This window comes from Calypte anna, chromosome 1, assembly GCF_003957555.1.
Source record: "Calypte anna isolate BGI_N300 chromosome 1, bCalAnn1_v1.p, whole genome shotgun sequence".
Taxonomy (NCBI): Eukaryota; Metazoa; Chordata; class Aves; order Apodiformes; family Trochilidae; genus Calypte; species Calypte anna.
In genome coordinates, this window is record NC_044244.1 from 140,502,875 (window position 1) to 140,527,014 (window position 24,140).

At 36.8% G+C, this 24,140-nt stretch overlaps 1 protein-coding gene across 4 annotated transcripts in view; it reads right to left on the minus strand.

Annotated features, from left to right (window-relative positions):
• The window catches only part of ARHGEF7 (Rho guanine nucleotide exchange factor 7), a 123,848-nt gene that overhangs the window by 17,355 nt on the left and 82,353 nt on the right, over positions 1-24,140 (minus strand). For all 4 annotated transcript variants that reach the window (XM_030446884.1, XM_030446910.1, XM_030446903.1 and 1 more), the window contains exons 10-18: positions 15,960-16,098; positions 15,015-15,074; positions 13,694-13,840; positions 11,761-11,847; positions 8,428-8,506; positions 6,962-7,101; positions 6,088-6,312; positions 4,051-4,144; positions 1,296-1,385 (exon numbers count right to left, since the gene is read on the minus strand). In XM_030446884.1, the coding sequence (XP_030302744.1) occupies positions 1,296-1,385; positions 4,051-4,144; positions 6,088-6,312; positions 6,962-7,101; positions 8,428-8,506; positions 11,761-11,847; positions 13,694-13,840; positions 15,015-15,074; positions 15,960-16,098 (1,061 nt within the window). The remainder of the gene's footprint in view (positions 1-1,295; positions 1,386-4,050; positions 4,145-6,087; positions 6,313-6,961; positions 7,102-8,427; positions 8,507-11,760; positions 11,848-13,693; positions 13,841-15,014; positions 15,075-15,959; positions 16,099-24,140) is intronic.

Consider the following 24,140-nt stretch of genomic DNA (forward strand, 5'->3'; position numbering starts at 1 on the left):
ATCCATGACAGTACTGTCATGACTGTAGGGCTATAAAAGAGATTACTACTAATAAAAATTATGTAATAGAAGCTAATTTACAAAACTGACAATTTTTTCACCTTGAAGACCTAGAGGTCACGAAGACAGAAAAATTAAAAATGAAGGGTTTTGCTGTTACTTCAGAAGTCTCTACAGTCTAATACAAGGGCCATATATCGACTTTAAAGTACAATGAATACAAACTAGTTGAATTTGTTTCAAGGTGATAATAGTAAGTGAACATCTGTTAGGAAAATCCACAAACTAAGTTTGCAACTGCATTTTGACACTTCTCAGCATTAAGTGCTTTTGCTTGGAAGCAAATGTGCACAGAGCACTGTGAGTAAGTCATTAATACTGCAAATATAAAACAGCTCTAGTGAATGATGAGTTCGATGAACTCTTCCAGTTCCTGACAACAGCAAAACCAGACAAGTACTTCAGGATCATTATACTGTGTTCCAAGGATTTTAAACAGTGCAAAAAAACTGGGCAAACTGGAACAAACGCAATAGCATTTTCTCCTTCCTTGTGTAAATGGAACACATGCTGGTGGACTCCCCTGCTTTGCACAATGTTTTACTTACAATACAGAGGAACTCCACATGGTAACCTTGATTTGGATTAAATGAAGGAGGACCCCAGAGGCACGTTACAGGCTTTCAATAATCTAGGTATTGATCTGAGAAACTAGAAATGGCTTTAAGCAACACACGGATCTGAGAACCATTTCTCCTGAAATTATGAGATAGGATTAAAATTTTTAATTAATACTAGAAACAACTAGTGGCAATAAAAGATATTTTTATAGGTCTAGGTTACCTTTCCATAGCACAAGTCTGCTGAACAGAATAAGACAAAAAACACACTCCTCAAAAATTAAGACTTCTTCTTCGTTCTTCCTCACTACTTACCAGCTTCTTGAAATTTATCAAAAGCATACTGAGCAACTGTCATATTCATTTCAGACACCTCTCATTCATCTATGAAGGCTTTGTGCAATTTTAAAACATAACAAGTAGACACTTCTGTTTAGGTGATTTGAGTGTTTTTTGTGTTTCTTTTAAATATCAGAAGAACTAGAGTTGCTAACCCTGGAACCTTGGCATCCAATACCTAAACACTCAGCACTGATATTAAGCCAGAAAAAGGTTATTACTTCTTCCAGAGCCAGCCTGCAACTTGCAAAGGCTTGAGAACATGCACCTCACTTTTTTTTTTGCAAATTATGTCATTTCTGTTTTAGTTAGCCATTTCAGTATTTTTTAACTTACTTGAATTTAGTGTTTGACGTGTTTTGGCACTTGTGCAATATGCTTCAATGACTTTAAGAATTTGAGCATCTTCTTCTAAAGCAGCTGTACCTAGAATCAATAGGAAAAATAGAATTTTAAGATAGCACAGAAAAGCCTTTGTAAATCACTACATTCCAGTTGAGATCAATGTTTAGCCTAATCAACTAATTTTAAATTCTCTTAATAATTCAATTTTAAAAAATCATACATCAATAAAGGAAACAGTTTTAGAAGACAAAAATAATACTCTGTATTGAATAATTACCCACACATTCAAGAAATTTTCTCAGCATCTTAAATTGCACAGAACATATTCTGAAATGCAATCAGTTTGGTTCTAAGTCAAACAGCCAATAAATGGAAAAATATGTATAGCCCAGTTATTACATCCATATTATATTATTTAAGAAAAATCAAGGAACAGAATATTAATTTGCAAAAACATTGAAAACTTTTGGAATTTGTATATGTGTGTATGTGTGTGTATATATATATATTTATGTATACACACACATGAAGATTTATCCCTTTTAAAAGCACACTATTGAAAATTAAACTCAGGATTAACATAGTAATAGTAAATACATCACTACAATTTCAGTCCAGTGGGCAGCTGGAAAGATGTCACTATCACGTAACTATAAAAATGAAAAGGAATTAAACTTTTCAGACTTTGAAGTAAAACAACACTACTGAAAAATTCAACTATTCAGCTTAACATGACAAAATGTTCAAAAAGGTAGAGCTCCACAGCAAATCTTCTTCCTAGGAAGCTCAGTAAAAATGCTGTCACGTTTTTTACTTGCAACAGAATGAAATTCCAGTCAAACTGAAATCTAGAGGTACTTCCATCATTAACTTAGATGGAATAAGGAGTTTAAATGTAGAATAATATGATTTGTAGTTTTAAAAGCATTTTTCTTGTTTTCCTCCCACAAAACTTGAGGAAAAAAACCTAGACTTGAAGGTTTTCTGCTGCTTGAATCTGAACTGCCTTCAATGTCAAAATGTAGTGGTATTCTCTGTCAATCAATGCATAATGTTATTTTTTGCCATTTAGTATCACCAGGACAAAGCCAACCGTCCAAACATTTGTCAGAATCAGCTGACAAGCTAATTGACCCAGTACAGTTTTCCAGCATTTTATGAGATGCAGGTGATCCAAAGTACAGGTTATTTCTCTTTCAGTGCAGGAAAAATATATTGATTTCATTGTCATCAGAATGCAGCACCATATCACTACAGCAGCAGGAAAATATTTCATTCCTGAACTTAGTATTTTGAGGACATTCAGTTGAAATTCAGTTCTCAAAACACAGCCCATCAATCTTTGTAATTCCTCAGAAGATAAGCAATAAAATCCAAATTTCTTTGTCAATAAGACTTAAGTTTGATAGCAGTTCCTTAGTGGAAAACTTTTACAGTTCCACAAGCTGAATAGAAAAGGTTGAAAGAGCATTAATATACACAAAAGCTTCTAATTACTGACACAAAGGGGAAAAACAGATGAATACCACAAATCAGGAAGTATTTCTGTAAGTAACACTGACTTAAAGCTACCAAAAATTCTTTTTATTGAAAGGTATTTCTTACATTTGAAATACCAAGTGTTAATTTACTTAGGAATAAAATTAGGTACTTGCAAGCTATTAAGCCCTCCTTCCCAACAACAAAATAGCATCTCCTCTAACTAAATGTACTTTAACAATTTCTAAATCCTTAATAATTTGTAAATCTGCTGTCATTAAAACCATTGAAGGTCCATCCTGCAACATCTAAAATTATACAGTATCACAGTGCTTTCACTTTTCCTAAAGATACCTTTCTATAAGTATCTGAAACATCCTGAACTAAAACATCCACATGCACACTGATGAACACACAATTGTCCTATTCACTACTCTAACCCTGAGGCCACACTCAGAGGGATCTCTCTACCTTAGACAAACCAACAGTGTCCTGAGGAAATGTTTTTTCACTCCAATCCTACACAAATCAGTGAGTGGCCATATTCACAATAATATGCTTCATTAATTGCACACTCAAGTCACAGTCTCTATCTTAAGAAATCCAAGAGCAAAGGCCAGACACAGAGAAGCAAAAAGGTGCAATAAAGGAATGTGGCTTTTATATTAAACACTCTACCTTTTATTAATACAAGTAACAGGATTATTCATTCACCTAAATTCCTAAGGAAGAACTGGAGTGACACTGACAATCAAAGGAGTAGTGCGTTTGCTTGATAACATTAACACTCCCTCCACCCCAAACTACCCCAAAATCCAGACTTTTTTTGACCCTTCTGTTTTTCTATACATTCATCAATCCCTCTCAGTTCAGTGCTGTTCTTCAGATTTAAGAACATGGCTACTAAGTATTTTGTAAAAGCAGGGTAGTATCTTCAAATTTCTGTTTACTGTAGTAAGACAGGTTTACCTGAACCTTATATGGCACTCCCAACATCTCTTCCCTCTGTAGCAAACATAGAAATGGGCACCTCACAAGCTTATATCCACAGCAGTCAACAGTAAAGCTCAAGACAGCAACTAATACCATACTGACATAAGCACCTAAGATGAATAAAATAAACCATCCTCTGGAAATACCTACTTCCCACTCCCCTAAATAAGAAGAGATGAAACCAGGTGACTTTACATCTAACTTCCACATGATTTAAACTGATGTTAATTCCTTCCTTTGTATTATACAGACATTTGTTCCAAGTCTCTCTTACTTTTTCTCAGTGCAAACTCTTCATCTGATGGCTTCCGTTCTGGCTTGCGTTTGGGAAGCAGCTTTTTCATGGTTTTAGGGCTTTTACTGAGATCCTGTGTGGGGAAAATAAAAACAGTAGAGCTTCTCTACAGTATTTCAGTTTAACTTCTAAGACACATATAGAAGTTTTTAAAAAAAAATTAACCCAACAAAATCTTTCAAAAACACTAAAATTCAGTTTACTGATATGTTTTGGCACATCTTATGTGCTTGAAGTGGTCGATTTCCTCTCTAGCCTCCTTCCAACTATACATTAAGTCAGATATTTTATCTGTTCTATTAACAGAAATACAGAGGGAAGTTGCTGCAAAAGCATGCAGGCTGTTTGGGAGACAGAGGGAAGGAAAGAGGCAGGCCTACACTAACATAGATTTTCTTTCCTTAACTTTTGAACAAACAACCTATTTCATTTCTTTATTTAGAAGCAAGTAAAAAAGGATCTAACAATGAAGCCTGGCAGGAAGTATACTCTCCAAAAGCCAGACTTTGAAAATGTTTAAGTCTGTTCAGAAACGAAGAAAACAGAGGAAAGAAAGGATTTTACAAGAACAGCATTTTACAGGAACAATGCTAGGTTAGAAAAACAGAAGGAATACACTGGCCTACCCCCTTACCTTAAGGATACAAGACATCCTCTATAAAATACAGAACAAGAAAGTAAAAATGTGAATGAGCAGGACAGACCAAAGATGATGAAGATAGGCTTTGAAAATCATTGTATGCTCAGCAATGTAAAGATGACCGAAATTTAAACACACTGGAAAACTCACTCCTCTACACGTGAAAGTATGATAGAAATTTAACTTAAATTACTGTATGAGCATTCACTACAGCCAAACAGAAGCAGCTCTTGTGGCAACTAAGCCTAAATGCTAACCTTCCAATTGCAGACCCCCTGTCACTTTTTCCTTGTTGTCTAGGGGATTTAGAAAAGGAAATAAAAAGCAAAAAAACCCAGTAACACAGCCAGGCCACCCTGGGGCACAGTGTTTAGGCTACACAGTTCCTCAGAAACTGCAATTTATATTTCTAAAAAATAAAACATTTCTGTTGATATCTCGCTCTCATACAATTTCTGATTCTTTCCCAGCCGTGTTTCTTCACATGAATTAGTGTCATGAGAATGCATAACAAAGGTACTGAAACAGGAGGTATCGCCAAGCCAAAAAACACACAATATTCTCCTCCTTGCATCTAGACAAAGACTTCCAACTAAAATCTAACATTTTCATATCATTAAAAAAAAACAAAAACCCCACACCAAAAGTGTAGTGGCAGGACCAAAGTTACCTACTGTCACCATCTTGACGGGTTAAACCCATCATACTTTTTTCTTTGGGAGAAATTCCTGCTTCATAACATATGTAATTAAAAATTACAACATCATCTTAAAATCTATGGGTTATTTTTTGTTTTTTATCTAATGGCAACACTGGCCGCCAGATTCTTTTGTGTAAAAAAATATTACATAGATTTTAAATATGCTCTTGCTGCCTAGTAACAGTAGCAAATACTCCACCACAGGGTCTTAAAATGTTTTGATACAGCACTTGGAAGCACCATGAGATCCCCTACATAAGATACTTTGCTGTGGTGTTAGCAAATAACTTACTTTGCAATAAGCACAGATGTTCAATATAACAAAGGAATAGCTAGTTTGAAAAATAAAAAAAACCCCAAAACCCCAAAATAGTAATCTTAATTATTAACTGGATAAAGAGTAGAAATAGGTGAAAGCAGTTTAGGGAGAGAAGGGAAACCTCTCCTAACATGCCTTAGTATGCATTTTCTGAGCTGCAGGACTAAATCCCAGCTTGAAACAAACAGCATCCAGTAGTCACAGAATCACAGAATGTTACTGATTCAGCATCAGCTGTTAAATGAACTTGACTTAAAAACATATACAAAACTCTAAAATGGTGGTGTGTAAAAAAAAGGTGTAACATTCCATTGTTGTCCTGCTGCAGAGAAATGTTTGTGGGCTGCCACATCTCACCTCTTTATAACAAAGAGCTGCTGAAGGCCGTAAAGGAGGCGCAGGCCGTAAGCAGCTCAGGCTCCAAGGCTTTGGGGTTTTGGGAGGTTCCAGAGGTCCCCAGTTTATCGTGGTGTGTGGTGTCCCGTGATGTGATGGATGAGGGAGAGTGTGGTACACAGGAGTCAGTGGTATTGGCTTGCTGTCTGAATGCTTGCTGGAGGGTGTTACTGGATGGGAAGGAAGCTGTCAAAGACACAAAGGTGATGGGAAGGGAAAGGAAATATACTGCGATAATAAAGGCAGAGTATCATCAAGGATTAGTGAAATAATCTCACTCACTGTCTACTACTTCTCTTTAATACAGCTGGCCTTTGAAAATCTTTGCACAGAATTATTATGTGGGAAAAAAAATAAACTTTTATTGTCTACCAGAGACAGAGCATGCACTCAAGAACGAACAGCTATGAGCAGCCTTGCTCCCACTACTGAAGAGGGAGATAAATTTAGATCCTTTCATATCTAACAACTCAACTGCAATACCCAAAAGAAGATGCTTAAGGAAATTATTTCTCCATAGCCCATCAAGTGCACCAACAATTAATCCTGTTCTAAGGATAGCAAAGAGATGGTGATGTATTACTTGGTAAATATAGAAAAATTAATGATAACAAATTATCTTTTACCCTGTTAAATTATTACACCAAGATCTGAAAATTTAATTCATTGTTCACACAATGAAAAACAATGATCTTTCAGCCCTTTAAACCACACTCATAACATTCAGTTTTTGCTAGTAATGACTAAATAAATACTTTACAAGGTGGTATATCTGACAGATACCCTGATTCTGCATACAGTGCTCATTCACTTCAATCCAGAAGTTGTTTCTTACCGTGTGAGATGGCACAGAGTGAGGTTTAATGGTTGGATTCCCAACAGTTGTGACTTTGGTTTGCTTCTGCAGGTGATCCACCCATTCATGCAAATCTTGTTGGTTGTTACAAGACACTAATATCCTTTCAATCATATTTCCTAGGTGATAGAAAGCAGAGGATGTAGCAAACCACAGAAAAACTTAGTCAATCTGACATGATTATAAAGGTATTTGTTTCCTAAAACATTATATCCCATGAGTTCACATCAGAAGTTTTAATCTGTATTTTCAGCAGCAACTCACTCTTCCAGGCTGTAACACATTTCCTCCATGTATGTGTTCCTGTGACAAGAGTTCTACCTTTTTTTGCCCATATCTAATCATTAAACACAACCTTTAATGATAAATAGATATAGGAGATAGTAGCCTTATACTTCTCCATCTTCCCTAGGAAGGACAGCAGATAGTCTAAAATGCCATTCTTAATTCTATAAGATACAATATAGGAAAAGTTATTAAATACAATTCACTGATCTTCTCTCAGAAAAAGACAAAGTTGGGCTGAATTTAAGTACCAAGGCTCGGGGAAAAGTCACACAGGAAGCAATCTCAACCAAAGATTACTTGAATTTCTGCAGGTAACTCCACTTTAACCCATCACATTGCTCATATGAGGTCAGCTGCATAGCTGTTATCTCAGAAGAACATCAACAGTCTTCTGCCCTCTGCCTCACAGCCCTGATATGTGATACCACCTGCCTCTTGAAAGGGTCAAAATTACTTTAAACACAACCTGCTTGGAAGCAGAACTCATCCAGGAAATGGATGAGGGAGTGAAGCTCCACTGTGCAAACCCTGCTCCCACTGTCCTTTATATCCAAGGAAATATTGTGCTGACACAAATAAGAGGCAGAAACTACTCAAAGTAAGCACAATGATGATAAGCAGAGATGCTCAATGTCTCAGGAAAGAGCTGGGCCACTTGGAGAAGAAAGCTTTTGCTTAAAGCTCTTACAGAGTTTCAGTTTCTTTTCTTCCACTGAGCATCATACTTTGAACTGCTTCATTGTAAAGGACCATCTCCAAGGCTACTGCCTCCGTTCATTACAATACAGAAATCTGGGGATGAATCCCATGCAAAGACAATTTGTTAACTGCTTAAGACAATCAGTAAAAAGAAGCCTTCAAGTGGGGCTCTGGGTGGCTGCCTTAGAGAATTTATATAACCACAGAATGCCCGAGCGTGGAAGGGACTTCTGTAGGTCATGCATCACTCTGCTCAAGTACAGACAGTCAGACTCTGTTGCCCAGGACCGTGGCCAAACAGCTTTTGCATATCAACACAGAATGGATCTCTCCAAGCAAGCTGTGCCAGTGCTTGGTGACCCTCACACTGAAGATTTTTTTCCCTCAGACAGAACATTTGATGCCAGAAATAGCACATCTCACAGTATGCAGCAAATGAAAATGTTTACTGTTAATACCTGATATTTCAAATGCATTTTTATGGTTTTCACTGTCCTCTAGTTTTGTGATAGTCATTCCTGTCGTTGGCAGCTTTCCCTAAAAAAAAAAAAACCACACCAAAAAACAGTAACACCCAAGTTAAATCAAAACCACACAAAATATCACCAAGTGAAGAATATATACATTTAAAGTTCTGAATAAAGACATACACAGTAAATTGGCAAATACACATGCACAGATAGATCTAAAAACATTAATATCTACACAAACACTATGTGAGGAAGTTTTTAATATGCCAACAACCTGCAAATGACACCTGTGATTTCAATGTGTCTATGTGATTCCTATGCAGGCTATGGAATCCATACAACTGTAATGCTGGTCACTCAATATAGCTTCAGCTTTCTGGAACAATGACCTTCCAGGTCACCCATATTACAGGATGAGAGGTAATGGTGACTGTCTTTAAGCACTTTTTTTTGTTTCCAAACTGAGTAGCTCTCAAAATAAGGTTAGTGGTACATGCAGATCTAGAAAGAAGGATTTCACTAAACAAACCTATCAATTATTTACTGAAGATCTGTGTCTAATAACCCTGCTATTAAATTCACTCCCAGAAATATTTGGGAAAAGAAAACAGAAGCAGTAAGAACACCCTAATATCTGCAAAGTTCCAGAAGAGTGTATTAACTTTACAGAAGACAACCTCTCATTTTAAGCCCACCCAAACTGGGGAAAGGAAAAAAAAAAGTCAGTTTAAGATGATTTGACCCTGTAGAAATACAGAAGGATCAATAAGACTGAATATCATCAGGATGAAAGAGATTACTAGAAAAGAACTTTATTAAAAGTTCTTTAAGACACATCCTGTATCCTCCTGCACAGAAACACTATTCAGCACATGCTGGCAAAAGTGCAAATACTACGTACTGTGGAATTTTGGCTCCAATGGAGGGGGAAAAAACCCGCAACTCTTTTTCTTTTTCCTTTTTTTTCTTTCTTTCCTAGTGACTACAGAATGGACAAAAGCTTCTTAGAAGCTTGGAAACTAAAAATCACTTTATTTTCTGTATGCACAGAGTGTGCTCAAGCCCAAGATGCCAAAGTGAAAGGAAGATGTTTTTTGCAGCAGCAGCAGCTTCCCTACTGAAGGAAACATGGTGGTACCACACACCACAATGTAGCCTAAAATTCCCTCTTTTTCCATGTTTGCTGGTTCTTGAACACAGCATAGAACTACAAAGTGGTACAATAATTGCTGACATAACTGAAAAGGAAATATGGGTATATACCAAAGCAAAGACTGGTGTCAGAGAACAAGGATCACTTAAAAATGCAGAGAAAAAATACTAAGCAAAACACAGAAAATGGAACCAAACTCATTAATTATTTAGATTTCCTTTTTACCAACAAAACTGTGATGCCATCCTGTAAAGTATGGTTTAAGTGCCTCGTTACTTCAGCTTACCACTGCCAGAAGTTCTCCCAACTAGCTTACGTGCCAGATATCAGCACTTGCAACCAGAACATCTGAACCCTGCCAATAACTGGAATGTTCTGAAATACAGGGCGTAGTGTAGGATACTGACTTCAGTGGCATAATTTTCTGCCCATATCAAACCTTGTTCTGAGATAAAAATCTTAGAAGAAAAGTCCAGGCAGCCCACACTATGCATTCCAGACAGACACAGTGATGAAATAATTTTGACTTCTGATGCAGACATTAGTATTTGAGAAGCTTCCTGGAAAATCATGAGAGGCTATAAGAAAATTTTGCATTCAACAGAGGGTTGTATGGCAAACACCAAGAAAGGGCTGTGGCCATACTGAGCAGAAGCTGAAGACAAAGGCACAGGAAATTCCTTATGTATTGAACAGTGCTGTGCAACTGGGGAACACAGGAGAACACAGGAAGAAGAAACAAAGATAGCAAAATTAAACAAGACAGATTCACTGTTTATTTTCATATTGTTTGTCTATAAACACACTAAATTTCTGTCAGTTGCCTTTGTAACCAGCACACAAGAATCTTCCTTCATTAAGAACACTGGATGTGCCACCTGAAATAGAGAGCCCACCTGCCTTTTCTAGTATCTCTTTTCTATCTCCGCTGGGATAAAGGACTGGCCAAAACTTCTGAAAAGCACCACAGAGCCAGGAGAACCTTTGTGTGATTGAACTACCTAACGCAACACAGACAAATCCATGGCAGGTAAGATTTGACTCAATATATTGATCTTGGATTTTAATTGCTTTTAAAGAAGTCTGTGAGTAGATGCAGTTGACCACAAAGCCACAGAATCATTTTGCTTGGAAAAGACCTTGAGGATTATCAAGTCCAAGAATAGGACATGCGGAAAGCCTGAATGCTTATGTTTCAGCATTCCTTCACAGAAGTCAACTAAGGGCTCAGAAGAAAGGAATAAACTGCTCTTGAGTCTGATTTACAGAAGTACTTCCAGTAGGTGAAAGTTCTCAGGCTTCTTTTAGAACTTCTGGTGTTCTACTGTGATGTCTGGAAACCACATAACAATAATTGAGGAACATCCATAAAGATTTCAGAAACTCATGGAGTATGTGTTTGTTTTAACTTCACATCTCGGGTGTCTTTGGAACTGTAAGTGCTACTGCAAAATGTGTCCTAGATCTACAAGGGAGCCAAGACAATTGACACTGACCTTCCTCTACTATAGCAATGCCATTCTGTTTCTGCAGTGGGAAACAAGCAGGAAGTATTCTGCTGGGAAACTTGCTGGAAACCTCAAAGACCATGTCTACCAGCAGCGAGTAGTCTATTTGTAAAGTGATGCTAAAAACCTGAAGGCCACACAGTGTTTATTTCAGGTGATGTTTTCCTGGGCCAACTCTAAGCTGGGGCCATGGACTGAATGGTGATCACTGTACTTCATCATCTCCAGCAGTTGGAGCAGTTTTAGTTAGGGATGCCTTCCAGTTCAGCTTCATCCAGAGGGAGCTCAGACTAAGTCCTGAGACTGCGACTCAGATATCAGTAAAGAGGGAAAACTAGAAGATTAATTTCAAAAGTGCTCTGTATAGTAATGATAAGACTTGAGCAGCAGTTGGAAGGCCACTAATAAACCTAAACAACAGCAGCATTGTTTTCCTGTGTAGAGCTAAAAAGTTACCAATACTCCCTCTTCTCATTAGCTACCAGACTTGCCCAGAATTTTACAAAAGATGACCAGTCCCTATTCCTAGAGGTAGGAATGACCTTTTATCTTTATAAATGCCCAAGTTTAATAACCCTTTCAAGTTCTCCATGGAATAACATTTAGAAAAGAGCCACCCCCCCAACATATTTACACACATGTGTACATGTATTACTTTACCTGATAGATAAACCCACTCATTCTTGGGCTGGCAGACAACATTAGCAAAATGTTAGGGAAGAGAAGAAGATACCTTTCATTCTTTTCCTTAATAAAAAAAAAAAAAAAAAAAAAAAAAGAAAAAAGTAAATGCAACATCACAAGCCACATTCCCCCTTTTTCTATTTTACATTATTAAAAACTACAATCATATTAGAATTCTATAATTGCTCCACAAATACTTGGTTGTGAGAAAATTAACTCCATAGAATTTTAAAAGGAAAAGAAAGGGTCAGAATTATTTGATTTTCTATTTGAAAAGTGCTTGGTAACACGTCTACATTTCTTCCTACAGTCTAATATTTAAAAATAGAAATTTACAGGCTGGATGAAATACCAACCTTGTTTAACAGGGTAATAACTGTTATGCTGATTGCTGCAAAACCAAAAATCACACATTGGTTATATTTCTTTACATAATTTAGAAGGATACTTTTACCATTAATGTCAAGACAGTGGTCTCAAAGTGGAGAAATCAGATTTTTGCATGATGTTGGATTACACCCCAAAGTATATATATTAAAAAAAATGTTAAAAAAAGGTACTAATGCTTATATTCAAACCAAACCCACTAATTTGTTCTGGTTTTAACTTGCTGCTTTCACTTATGGAATTGTCCTTTCTTTGTTTTGAGTTTATTTTTATGGAACGAGGAGAAGATATATTCTTAATCTACTGCTGTAAACAATGAAAAACAGAAGCATTGCAGTGTGATGTTTCTATTTGTATGAAAAAACAAGTATCTCCATTATCAAAACCACCATCTCCATTTGAAGCATCTTTGCAAATACAAATTCTTACCAAGTTTTAATGCATTTCAGTAAGTCTTTCTAAGTGTTGATACTATTTTTAAAAAAGAAAACAAAACCATATTCCTTTTGTACAAATGAAGCTGTTCTATATCTAGTAAAAAGAAAATGTAGTGCTATGCAGAAAATTCTAGAAATCTGCTATGCTTGATATTTTAGCTAAAGATGAAAGTGAAGGGTGGGGTGATGTATTGCTTTTTTTGACTGCAAGAAGAGACATGAATGTAGAAGATGCACTATTAGCTCTACTGATTTTTTCAATTATTTATTTTAACACTTAAGAAAATACCTGAGAAAAAAATATCAGGTGATGAATTCTGAAATATTCTCTTACATGAACACTTTTCTCTTTCCTCATATTTTTGGACATGTTAGTTTTAAGGGAGGAAATTGACTAAATGAAGATGCAATTCAAAAGCCCCCACCAAATAAAAACATGTCAGTAAACTTTATAATATTTCATTTCTGTTTGCACTTGCTTTTAAGATTACTTCAACATTATTTCTCATAAGGCAAACTTTTCTTTTTGTGTTTTGTATGTTTGTTCTCTTCCAAGAAAAAACCCCCCACAAATGCACAAAACATCACCCCACCTTTTACACTGTCACTTTTCACTTTTTACTGTCTTGTCTTACTCTGTTTCTCCAAAACCACTTGATTCTTAAGCTTGCATTTCAAAATTTATTACTTGAACAATACGACCAAAATAGTTAGGAAAAAGCATGCCTTAGACACTTTATAATATAAAAATTTGAACACTTTTGTTGTTTAAAATATGCCATAACTGCTATGCAAAATGTAACTACACATGGAAAATCCAGTTTCACTATGCACTTTGAAAACAGTCCTGCAAGATCATTATAACTGCTTTACTCAGTTACATTTCAGTAAATTTTACAGATGAGACCACCCATCTTCAAGGAAATTAATTTCTTGTTTTGTAATAAAAACCTTCAATCACTATTGAAAGATTTTAGTCTAGATCAGTATCTCTGAAGCATTCTTTGTATTCCTGCTGCATAATTATTATAATTAATTTCAGTCCAAATGAAAACAAAGACCTATAGTAAAGATGAGGACATTACCTCACTCCCAGCACACTGAATCATGACCTGGGACATGTAAATCACGCTGCCAAGTGTTTTAATATCCTCTCCCTCCCAACAACGGATAGCTTCAGTCAGTATTTGTAATTCAAGTTCTTTCCGTTTCCGTACTTCTTGACATTGTGCCTAACAAAAATAGGGAAAAACACCATCTCTGTCAATTCTGTCATTTTGGAGCAGGTCAAGGGTAGAATTATCAGTACAGCTGTATTTACTGTTGTGCCTGTAGTACACAGAAGACAGCCCATAACTTGAAGGATTTTCATTTAGGTAACTATTACCAGTATTTCTTATGAATAGTTTTGTTAACTTCAATATTGCTTTGTGTCAATACACTGAAGTCCATTCCAAATACAAATTACAGTCATAATTCTGTTTTTCTTTTCATTTACATTTTTGTACTTCAAACCAAAAATTATTAGGTTCAACAGACAAGAATAACAGATTTCTGTCGTGAATACACAACCTTCCTTAGCAGAAAGAGCCATGCCAACTGGGCGAGCTGTAAGCACCTTGTGCTCCTGTGCTAATTAAATAGCTTCAGCCTGCTCTACTAGCTGCACTCCTATTAATTTTTCAATTTTTCTCAACAAGAATTGTTTCCTCTTGTTTGTATAATCCCAACAGGATTCCCAAAACTCTTGTGGACACAGATACTAGATTTCTGCTTTAAAAATGCAATGTTACCACCAGCATATACTCATAATAGGAAACAAAACAAAAACAAACAAGCAAAAGAAACACAACAAAAAAAAACCCTACAAAACAAAAAAACCCCAGGCTTACTGAAACTAGGATTGCATTACATATATACGTATTGCAGGTAACTTTTTTCTTGAAAGATAGCAAGAGATATCTATCAGTTGAAATTAGACTTCCTATTCTAACTATGACTAGAAATTTCCTATTTTCTGAATTTCATTAGTACTTTCCCCTTCATTTTTCTCCTGCAACTTTGAGACCATACCATTAGAAGGAATGCACTTTGGAAAAACTTCAGAAGATAAACTCAATTGCTGTAATGAAGCCTTTCTTCAGTATAGTGGTTATGCTAGCACTAGCAGAAAGGCAGACAAAGCACAAGTGAGAGGGCAGACCAAAAAGATGCAGAATGCTTGTGTGGCTCTTAAATCAACAGAATGTTTGCTATGATTCCCCAGCAAACTCCCAACTTTAGCTCTGCTCAGAAACAGCACCCATTATCCCAGCTCTCAAAAACCTCTTCAGGGTTTTGTAAAGCGATAGAGGGGGATGAAGGTAACAAACATTCAACTCAAAATATATTCTTTAACACTCTTACAGAAAGATTTTTGAAGGCTGTCATGGATTTCTGAATATCTGGACGATCTGGATGATAATCCTAAAACCAGAGAAAACATACAATAAGCACTTTAGTTCTAGGAAAATTAATTAAAAACTGAGAGGCTTAGCTATAAACAAATAACTAATTCTGTAAAACACAAATTGTAGACCTGTCTGCTGTCTTTTCACAGACTTCCTGTTCTTATATCAAACACTGGTGGCTTGCAGTGAAAATGAAAAGTCACTTTTAACACCCCTATTTAAGCTTAAAATAGAGCTAAAGAAGTTTTACAAGACTTAGTGGACAAGAGATTCTGAAATTCTAATAGGAAAGTGTTGATTTTAAAGAGTTTTGTTTTGTATATCAGCTTTATCACAAACTAGATTCCTTGCAGAGTAGTTCTCCATTGCTGCTGCCTGACAAACCCAAGTGTGTGAGAAGACAAAGACCAATATGCTTTCTACTTCTTTCCCTTCTTCACAGTCAAAAAAGCTAACCTATAAAATGCAAAGGTGGAAAGAGTAGCTCCTCAAACACATTCTCATACTGGAAAGATAATTTTTGGACAGTGTTCAGTAGAAGTCAAAGGGACTACCTTGGTGACACGTTTGACATGCTGAGGTCCTAAAAGCACTCCTTCTCTAAGATGAAGCAGCCTCAAGTAGTATGCAGGAGACACATTCAACGTGATGTCAACCAAAGCCCCTGCAAGACTGTTCTAGCAGTGAAGAGCAGCTTCTCTAGCTAGTTTTATTTCACACATTTAGCTTTTACAGGAAGTCTCACTGCACTAAGTTTTACACCATCGCAGCCCATCTTTTAGAAGGCTCACAGAAGAGCAAACAAATGTAATTTTGGGTCCCATCATGTTTGACATGTACCTTTAAAATAATTGTTGTCAAATCATCATTAAGCTGGAACATAAATGCTGATAAGATATACCTCCATGTGCCTTTCAAGTTCTTTGAGTAAGGTGGGGTATTTATCCAGACGCATAAAAGGTTTGCTGAGGCCCGTGGTCAGTACAAGGATCCCAGGGCTGTTGGCACCTTTCACCTCCATGAATTCTCCTAGTTCCTCACTGTGTACACAAGATATTTAAGCAAATTAGTACTAATTACCATAAAAATTAAAATTGCATTGGATTCTACACTGCAGTCTTTCATCTGCAATGAATTCTGCCAATAAAACAAAAGGTCAAATAAAACAATAAGTAATTCAAGAACAACTGAAGTGTTGCAATCAGTTTCTAAATTAAATAAAACACGGGAACAAAGATATTTCCAGATATGAAGTCCACTCAGGGAATAACAGAGAGGGTTCCATCCCACTGTTCTAGGCAACTAATGCTCAAAGACAGCTCCTAAATACTAACACATCAAAACCAATAACAGAATAAAGCAATTTACACTGGTTTTATTACTCAGCTATTTATTCCAATAAAATGACATTGACCTTAGAGGTTGTTTACACAGATAATACACAAGCATGAATGAGTCGATGACTTCATATTTAATCAAGCACCAATATTTTTAAGGTGTCAGGCCCTAATGGAAAGACACAAAACGTTTCAGAGCCCTTTTTCCTCCCACACTTACATGCTTAATGACCTCATCTTGCATATCCAAGACGCATGAACTGCAAAATGACCAACTAACCAGCAGCCATATCAATGATAGACTGTAGAAGTAATTACTGCACAATCTTTTCTCAAATATGTGAGGGTTTCACTGAGGATGTACTTATACAACATGATTATTTTGACAGTAAAGCTGCTGCAAGAAATCCATGCCCTCCAAGTATCATCAACTGCTACTTCCCCTCTCCAGATGGTTTTTCATTTGAATCATTTCCAAGAATTAGTCCAGCCCCTCACCTTTTTAAATTAACCCAGCTAAAAAAGTAGCGTATCCTGGGAATTTCAGCTCACTTTGCTATCATGGAAACTTAAAATAGCTTCATCTTCTGTTTCCTTATAAAACAGAGGTTTCAGAGGACTATGTGAAGGACAAGTTTTTCTAGCATCCAAATGACAAGGAGCAAAATGAACCCCCTTCTGGGGGACATGAAGGTATGGCAGCACCTAGACTTATTTCCAGACTTCAAAAAATACAAGTTGCAGAAGAACAAGGGAAGACAATCAAAATTCAGAAAGCTGGTTATTAAAAAGGTAGTATCTTGCATTCAAGCTGTGTCATTCTAAACAGCTGCAGATGAGGTTGCTCTTATTTTGAGCCCCTGTTTTAGTAATTCACTAGTTCTCAAAAAAAAACACACAAAGAACACTATTCTCATACGACAGTCAAGTGAATTATACTCTAAGATACCCTGAAAGTTCTTACTTTCTTCTGATTGGTAGAATTACCCTTCTGTAAGTTGCAACTTAAAAATATTTTCCCCTCCTTGGTTACTGGAATAGTCTCAAAAGGAAGCCTTAACCAGCTGTGAGAATCAGTACTTTAAGTGTAAAACTGTGTCACACACCAAACAGTGATAAAAGAGAAACATTTGTACATTATGACCACATCAAGAAAAAGGGAAGGGCAAGGACCTCCAGGCCCAGGGAGAAATTTGCAGAAATGAAAACCATTTTTGACCCTAGGAACAAACCACGCATGCTCAATTATCAGTGAGTGATTCTGTAAACAATCATTAGAGGTTAAAACAAAAAAGTCCCCTCCAAGGCACACACACTTCTTCCCATTTCAGAACACATGGAACGTTGCTTATTAAAGTCACTTGTTGAAAGGGATGAAGAGAGCAGAACAAGAACCTGGATCGTGACCTTTGCACCCCAGTCTGAGTGCTTTACTCAGATCTCTCTCCTGGCTGCTCAAGTTTCCTGAAGTCCACAGAAGGACAGTACTCCTCCACAGAGTTTACCCTAATCTTCACCTGTCTTCAGATTAGTTAAATTGCTATTTACCTACACTACCTAGCTTGAATATCTCCAGCCCAGTTTCCGAACTGCCAGGTCTCACCCTACATAACCTTCTTAGAGCACTTTACCTCCTTTTTGACCAGCTCCAGGCACTCTTCAGTGCATGTATTTGTGCAGTATCTGCTGTACTCAACTGCAGAGTCAAGAAAGTGGGTGAGAGAATTTCTTGTACTTGCTTTGCATTTTATAGACGCAAAGAGAAAGGTGAGGTAACCTTGCTACATCCCTTTCAAGTTGCTGGAACATCAGCAACTCCAGACATTCTAAAAAATCAGCTTGTGACATGATCAGATTTGACCCAAAATTAAAAACCACTGAAAAACCTTTGGAATTTTAGAATACCTTGCATGATAAATTATAACAACACAACACAGATAAAGCTGAGTACCTCTGTAATTTAAATTTAGAATTAAGAAGCTGGCCAACTCTGAATACACAGAACCTGAAGACCTACTTTGCCTTATGCTTTCTCAAGTCACAGACCTCTCTCAGTATAAAATAAAATTTTTAAAAAACTACACAACTTCAGAGCTTTAGCATCCCAACAGAATCAGTTGTAAAGATTTCGAATTCTGTTTCTGTTTTGGTTTTACAGTGTTACCAGCTACCTGCTCACTAAGGGTTCAGGCTAATTCACTAGAACACTAAGCTTCATGGCTAAGGTGTAGTGGCACATCCTCCTCTCCTGACTCAGCTAAAGGGAAGCAGCTGCTTCTAGCAAAGTGATGGGAAGGACAAATGAGACTACAGTTCCCAACTTCCACAGAAAGTTTTATCAAAGATCACCTGCAAAAATGCATCTGCCTCAAGGTACTCGGTGATTTTATATTTCAGCTCACTGTGTATATGACACTGACCACATGTACAGTACTAATATTTTTTTTTTTGTTCCCTTAATCGATTCACTGACTATAAGCACCCCTACCCACATGGGGGTCAAAGTTAGGGTACCTATGGTACTCCATATGTATTTTCAAGTAAACATTTAAACTCATTCTTCGCATTTTGTTTGCTTCAGCCAGATGCACAGCCCCTGCTGACTATCAATTACTTCCTTTATACATTATCTGCTCTTCTTCCCCATTTCAAGCAGCACAACCCAGACACACAGCTACCCAGCTTCTCTTTTCTCCCCAACACACCACCAGTACACAACAGTAGGTGACAATCCCAATCACCAAAGGCCACTCAACTTTGCTCTTAACAGCACCAACTTTTGCCTTTACATTGCAAAAATGCAAAAGTCTTTATTCCTAATCACTTTGGCCATATCTGTGCTGCTGGGTGCAGACAAATGCATTATATAAATGTTTTTTGCTGAGCTATTCATTAAGACAATGCTTTCTTTCCTTTTTTCTTTTTTTTTTTTAATGCCTCCACAGTAGGAGGAATGCTGGCTGCCATTTCACCCACATGCACGTTTCTAATTTTCATTATCACTGTTCTATTTCTTCCTGACTTCAGCATTATCAAACAGATGTGCCAGAAAAGACAAAAAACCCTCAGTGTAGCCTGTATTAACATTGACTACTTGGAAAGATGAAATAAAAACCTGGTATTATCTTGTTTTCACTGTCTGCTCAGCAATTCAACTACACACACTAGGTAGTTATGCAATGTTGCAGAAGTTTTCAGGCCAGAAGATACTTGTGGGGGTTTTATCATTTCCTTTTTACTTAATCACACTACAGGAACCTACAGAGCAAGTTTAAACCTCAGTTCACTTGAAATGTACACGAAGTCCTGAAAAACAAGCTTAGCAATGGCATCATCAAGAAGCCTTTTACAACAAGCAGTGTTAATAGGTGTAATTAAAACTGAACGACTTAGTTTCCTTCCAGACATTCCCAAGAGGACAATGTTTTCTTTCATAGGCTTCTGTGCTTCCCTCGGACAAGTTTTGACATGCCGGCTTTTTCAGACTCTTAGTATGAACACAGGCACCCACCCACTTAAATAAAACAGGACAATAGGAGAGTTTTGCCTCAGCACTTCCCTGTTAGAAGTCTGCTCATGCTATACCAACCTGCTACCTCTGTAGTTCGGTGGACATAAAATATCTGGCAAAATGGACATCACTTTATAAAGCTTAAAGTGAGTGTCCTTCATTTATTCACAAAGGGCAAATACGATACAAAATATAATGGAAAGGTTTACTTTCACTAAAATACAGGTGGCTTAAAACACTGTTCGAATATGACAGCTGTTCAGGAGTACTTTTTAATTAATAGCAGCTTAAAATTCAGTGTTGTTAGCTTAAGAGTGCAGCTGCTTTTCCAAAGACAATGGCTCTTTCATGTCACAATTTCAATTGATGCCTGCAAGTGTATGCTACATAAAACTCTGTCCCACAGTTAAGCAATACGTTTTACAAAAAGGTATCATTTAACTGAATAGGAAAAACTTTTGGACAGTGAAACTGCCAAGGTAGTCACAATTACCTAAATATGGAGCTTTTCAGAAAGAGACAGCTGAGATTTCAATTCGCCGCTTGCATCGTTTTATAGAATAAAAAGCAGAGAAGCATACAAAAGTGCTGTATTTCATTTATCCTGAAATATTGAGCATTCGCTCCATTCCAGACTAGTGTTCACAGCTTGAGATTTTTAAAGGTCGCCATGAAACGTGTCTGAAAGCTCTATTAAATATATTCAAATCTTTCTTAGTACAGCTGCCTGAGAAGCTTCAAATCAGAACTGGGGAAAGAGAAGTTCAGATGTGTCTACAGTAACAAAAGGGGAGTGGGGAATAAAAAAAAAAGGCATTTTAACTCAAAGAAAGCATGTCCAGGAACTAAAACATTTACGTTTAAAATCACAACTTACACTTCTGAAGCGGGTCTCTGTTTGTAATAGATGGAGCAGGAGCTATCACTGCTGAGGGGTCTGAGGACTGCACACAGGCACCGCATTTTGAGAGCGTTGTGGCACAGCCTGGCTCAGCAGCCCCTCAACTGCAGCTTTTAATTTCCTAGTGCTAAACTTCCCAGTCAAGCTCCTCTCCCCGGGGACTGTTGCTTGGAGTATGACATCAGCCTGAACTCTTGCAGGCTCAGGGATGCACCAAAGTGGAGGAGGCACAAAGCGTTTTCTGACTCAAGCTGATCTGCTTTCCATGCTCCAGTTACTCAGAGTAATTCTGATGTTTCAGCTCCACGGATTTTATCCAGACTGCTAGGTCTGTGATGCAAGGGTAGAATATGCCTGGGACATGTTATCTAAGAGAACAGAAGAATCTAGCAAAATTAATGTTTCAACAAGCAAAGATTTGTGAGCAGTGTTCTTCCAGCTGAGAACTGGCTCAACACTTGCTAATTTGCAACATTTAAAAAAAAAAAAAAAAAAAAAAAAAAAAAAAAAAGCAGGTGTATATTACTTATATTTGGCTGCCTTTTCATAAAATTAAATGTTTTGGAAACATTTTGCTTCCATTTTATTTTAAAATAAACATGGCAGTGCTTAAACAAAGTAAAAAAGCTTAAAGACACACAGCTCCCCAGTAATTACATACTTAATGCTAACTACATTGGGTCTGTGCCCTCCGTATTTCTACAGAGAAGTTTTACGTCCACTGACCAGTGGGGCCTGTTGGACTGTTTTTTCATTATGTTATCCACCCTTCAGTGAGCCCTATGCTCAAATATCTGCTATTCTGGACACATTTCAGAAACTCCCAGTCCTGCCTTCTGCCTCCTCTCTTTCCTTGCTGGAGTTTCTCCTTGCACTGAAGCTTGTGGGATGTGATCTTTTCAAGTTAAGTAACACCTCATGCTCCTGAGACACTGCAATTACCTTTTTCTCTCCTTTGTATCCAACTAGGTTTTTTAGTTTATTTCAGGGAAATTAATTCTCTCATTCCTTAGGTTGCTCTGCCTGTTCCTTCTCTTACTAGAAGGCAAGCATATGTCTATGATCAGAAGCACGCACAGCCATCAGTGCTACTTGGACTACAAACTAAGCCCTCAAGGCAGTCCTGCTCCATCAGCTAGTAAATTTCTCTGCAAAAGTAACACCTACCCTTGGACTTGAACTGAAATGCTCAGGAAAAACTATGGGATTCTAAAAACTAATACAAAAAGAATTACTTAATTCTCAATAAATCTTGATTCATTTAACAGACAATTTTCATTCTCAAAAAAACCCATGCAATGGTTCTGAAACACTTCCTGAGACAAAAAGTAGCTACCAAATGTGAAGACTGTATGAAACTGGAGAAACCAGTACCAACTTTAACACTAGTATAAAATTTAAAACTGCCACTGGAACCAAGAAGAGCATCTCTTCCCAAATGCAACAAAATTTTTTGTTGTTGTCAACAGCAGAGGCACATACAGCCTCAGAAACCCTTCACCCACTACTGTGTATTTATATAAACATGCACGTATATGAACTCACACATGCACACACTCCTTTATTTTGTACTAATCAAAAAAAAGCACCCATGATGCTGGGTGCAATGCAAATGACAAAGCTAAGAAAGAAGAAACACAGGCTAGCATTCATACTGAATGGCATTTAAAAAAAAACACCAAAAAACTTCACATTCCAACTGAATGCTCCTTTTAAACCTCCAGCCTCATCCCAAGTCCTGCTATTTAGTACTGACTGCAAAAAATGCTATTGAAAGAGATTTTGAGTAGAAGTTATTAGGTTTTATCTACACATATGCACACAGAGTCTTCAGCAGATGTCAATGACATTTTAACAGGTCTTACAACACTGCTTGAAGAACACACCCGGTGCTTCAGAAAATTACAATTTTATTTAGTTATGTTACAGTATTCCAACTGATTAAAGAAACAATAGTTAATGCTTCAAAACTATAATTAAGTTGGTTTTATGACAGTGACAATAAAAACAGTAATAAAATTAGTATGTTTTATAGATGGGAAAAAAAAAAGGTAACGTCTGAGTTTCACCTAGAGCAATTGCCTAGGAAATATTTTTGGTTTTTTGTTGGTATGGTTCTCAACTTAATGAACTCAAAAAATACTGATTTTGTTATATAAGAACCTGACTTAAAACACTTGTTCAGTTTACGAAGAGCAATGTTCATGGCAAGAAATCATCTGCTGTAGACAGTAAGAATTCATGTTCCAAATCAAACCACTCCTGACTGTTACTTTTACCTCTTTTTAAAACGCTACTGAGTAACACAGCTGTTACAAACATGATAGTGAAATCCAATAATTCAAACATATATCTCTCTGCCATATTTTTGCTGGTATTAAAATATATATTATGCTTTTGGACTCTTTGCAAATACCGTACTGCAAAAACATCCAACAAATCACTGTTTCTTAAAAGTCCTAAACATCAGTCTTTGACATCTCTGAAAAATACCAGTTCAGTATTAATCAAGTATGCAATGCACTGCAATTGTTTCATTATTATTACGCTCATGATTATCCTGAAACCTAAATATAATTTCTACATTAAGGTTTACCAGGCATGCTTTTACACAATACAAACATCTCAACTAAAAAGACAGAGATAGCTTTGAGTATATTCCCTTTCTTCATGCCTTCAGTTTGTTATCCTCAGCAGAATGGTCTTTTTTCCCCCTACTTTAAAACAATATCATTACAAGTTTACTGGCATTCTGAGAGGACAACTTTCAGAACTGCTTATAGCCACCTTCTTATTTCTTCATGGCAGCTGATACTAGCAGAATTTTTTAGTCAAGCCACTCGCTACCTATAATAATGATGTTGAAGAACAAAAATGAGGGGCTTAGAATAAGAAAATAGGGGAAATTAAAAAAAGAAGAAGAAGAAAAAAGAAAGGCATTCATTTCTGTTGATTCATGCCTGGCAACACAATAGCATTAAACAGAAAGCCATTTCTCAGAACTTACCTCCACCTGAGCTCTCCCTTGTGAACAATACGAGCACTTCAAACCTAATTTCAAAACCAAATTACTGAACTGCTATATGGTACTTAAACTGACTCCACCAAGACTTAATATCAAGCTGACTGAATTTAGAGACCAGAAAATGATTTTTTTCTTAGGACAACCTTTATTCGAAGAAACACTGAAGAGAAGAAAAGCTTCTCTTCTCCATTTGTAATAAAAATAGCTTTCCTTCCTCACATTTCTATCACAATTCCTAAGACATGGCTATACCCCCTATTTTCCAACACTTCTGCAAGTTCAGATAATCCTTTATAAAAATATCTCTA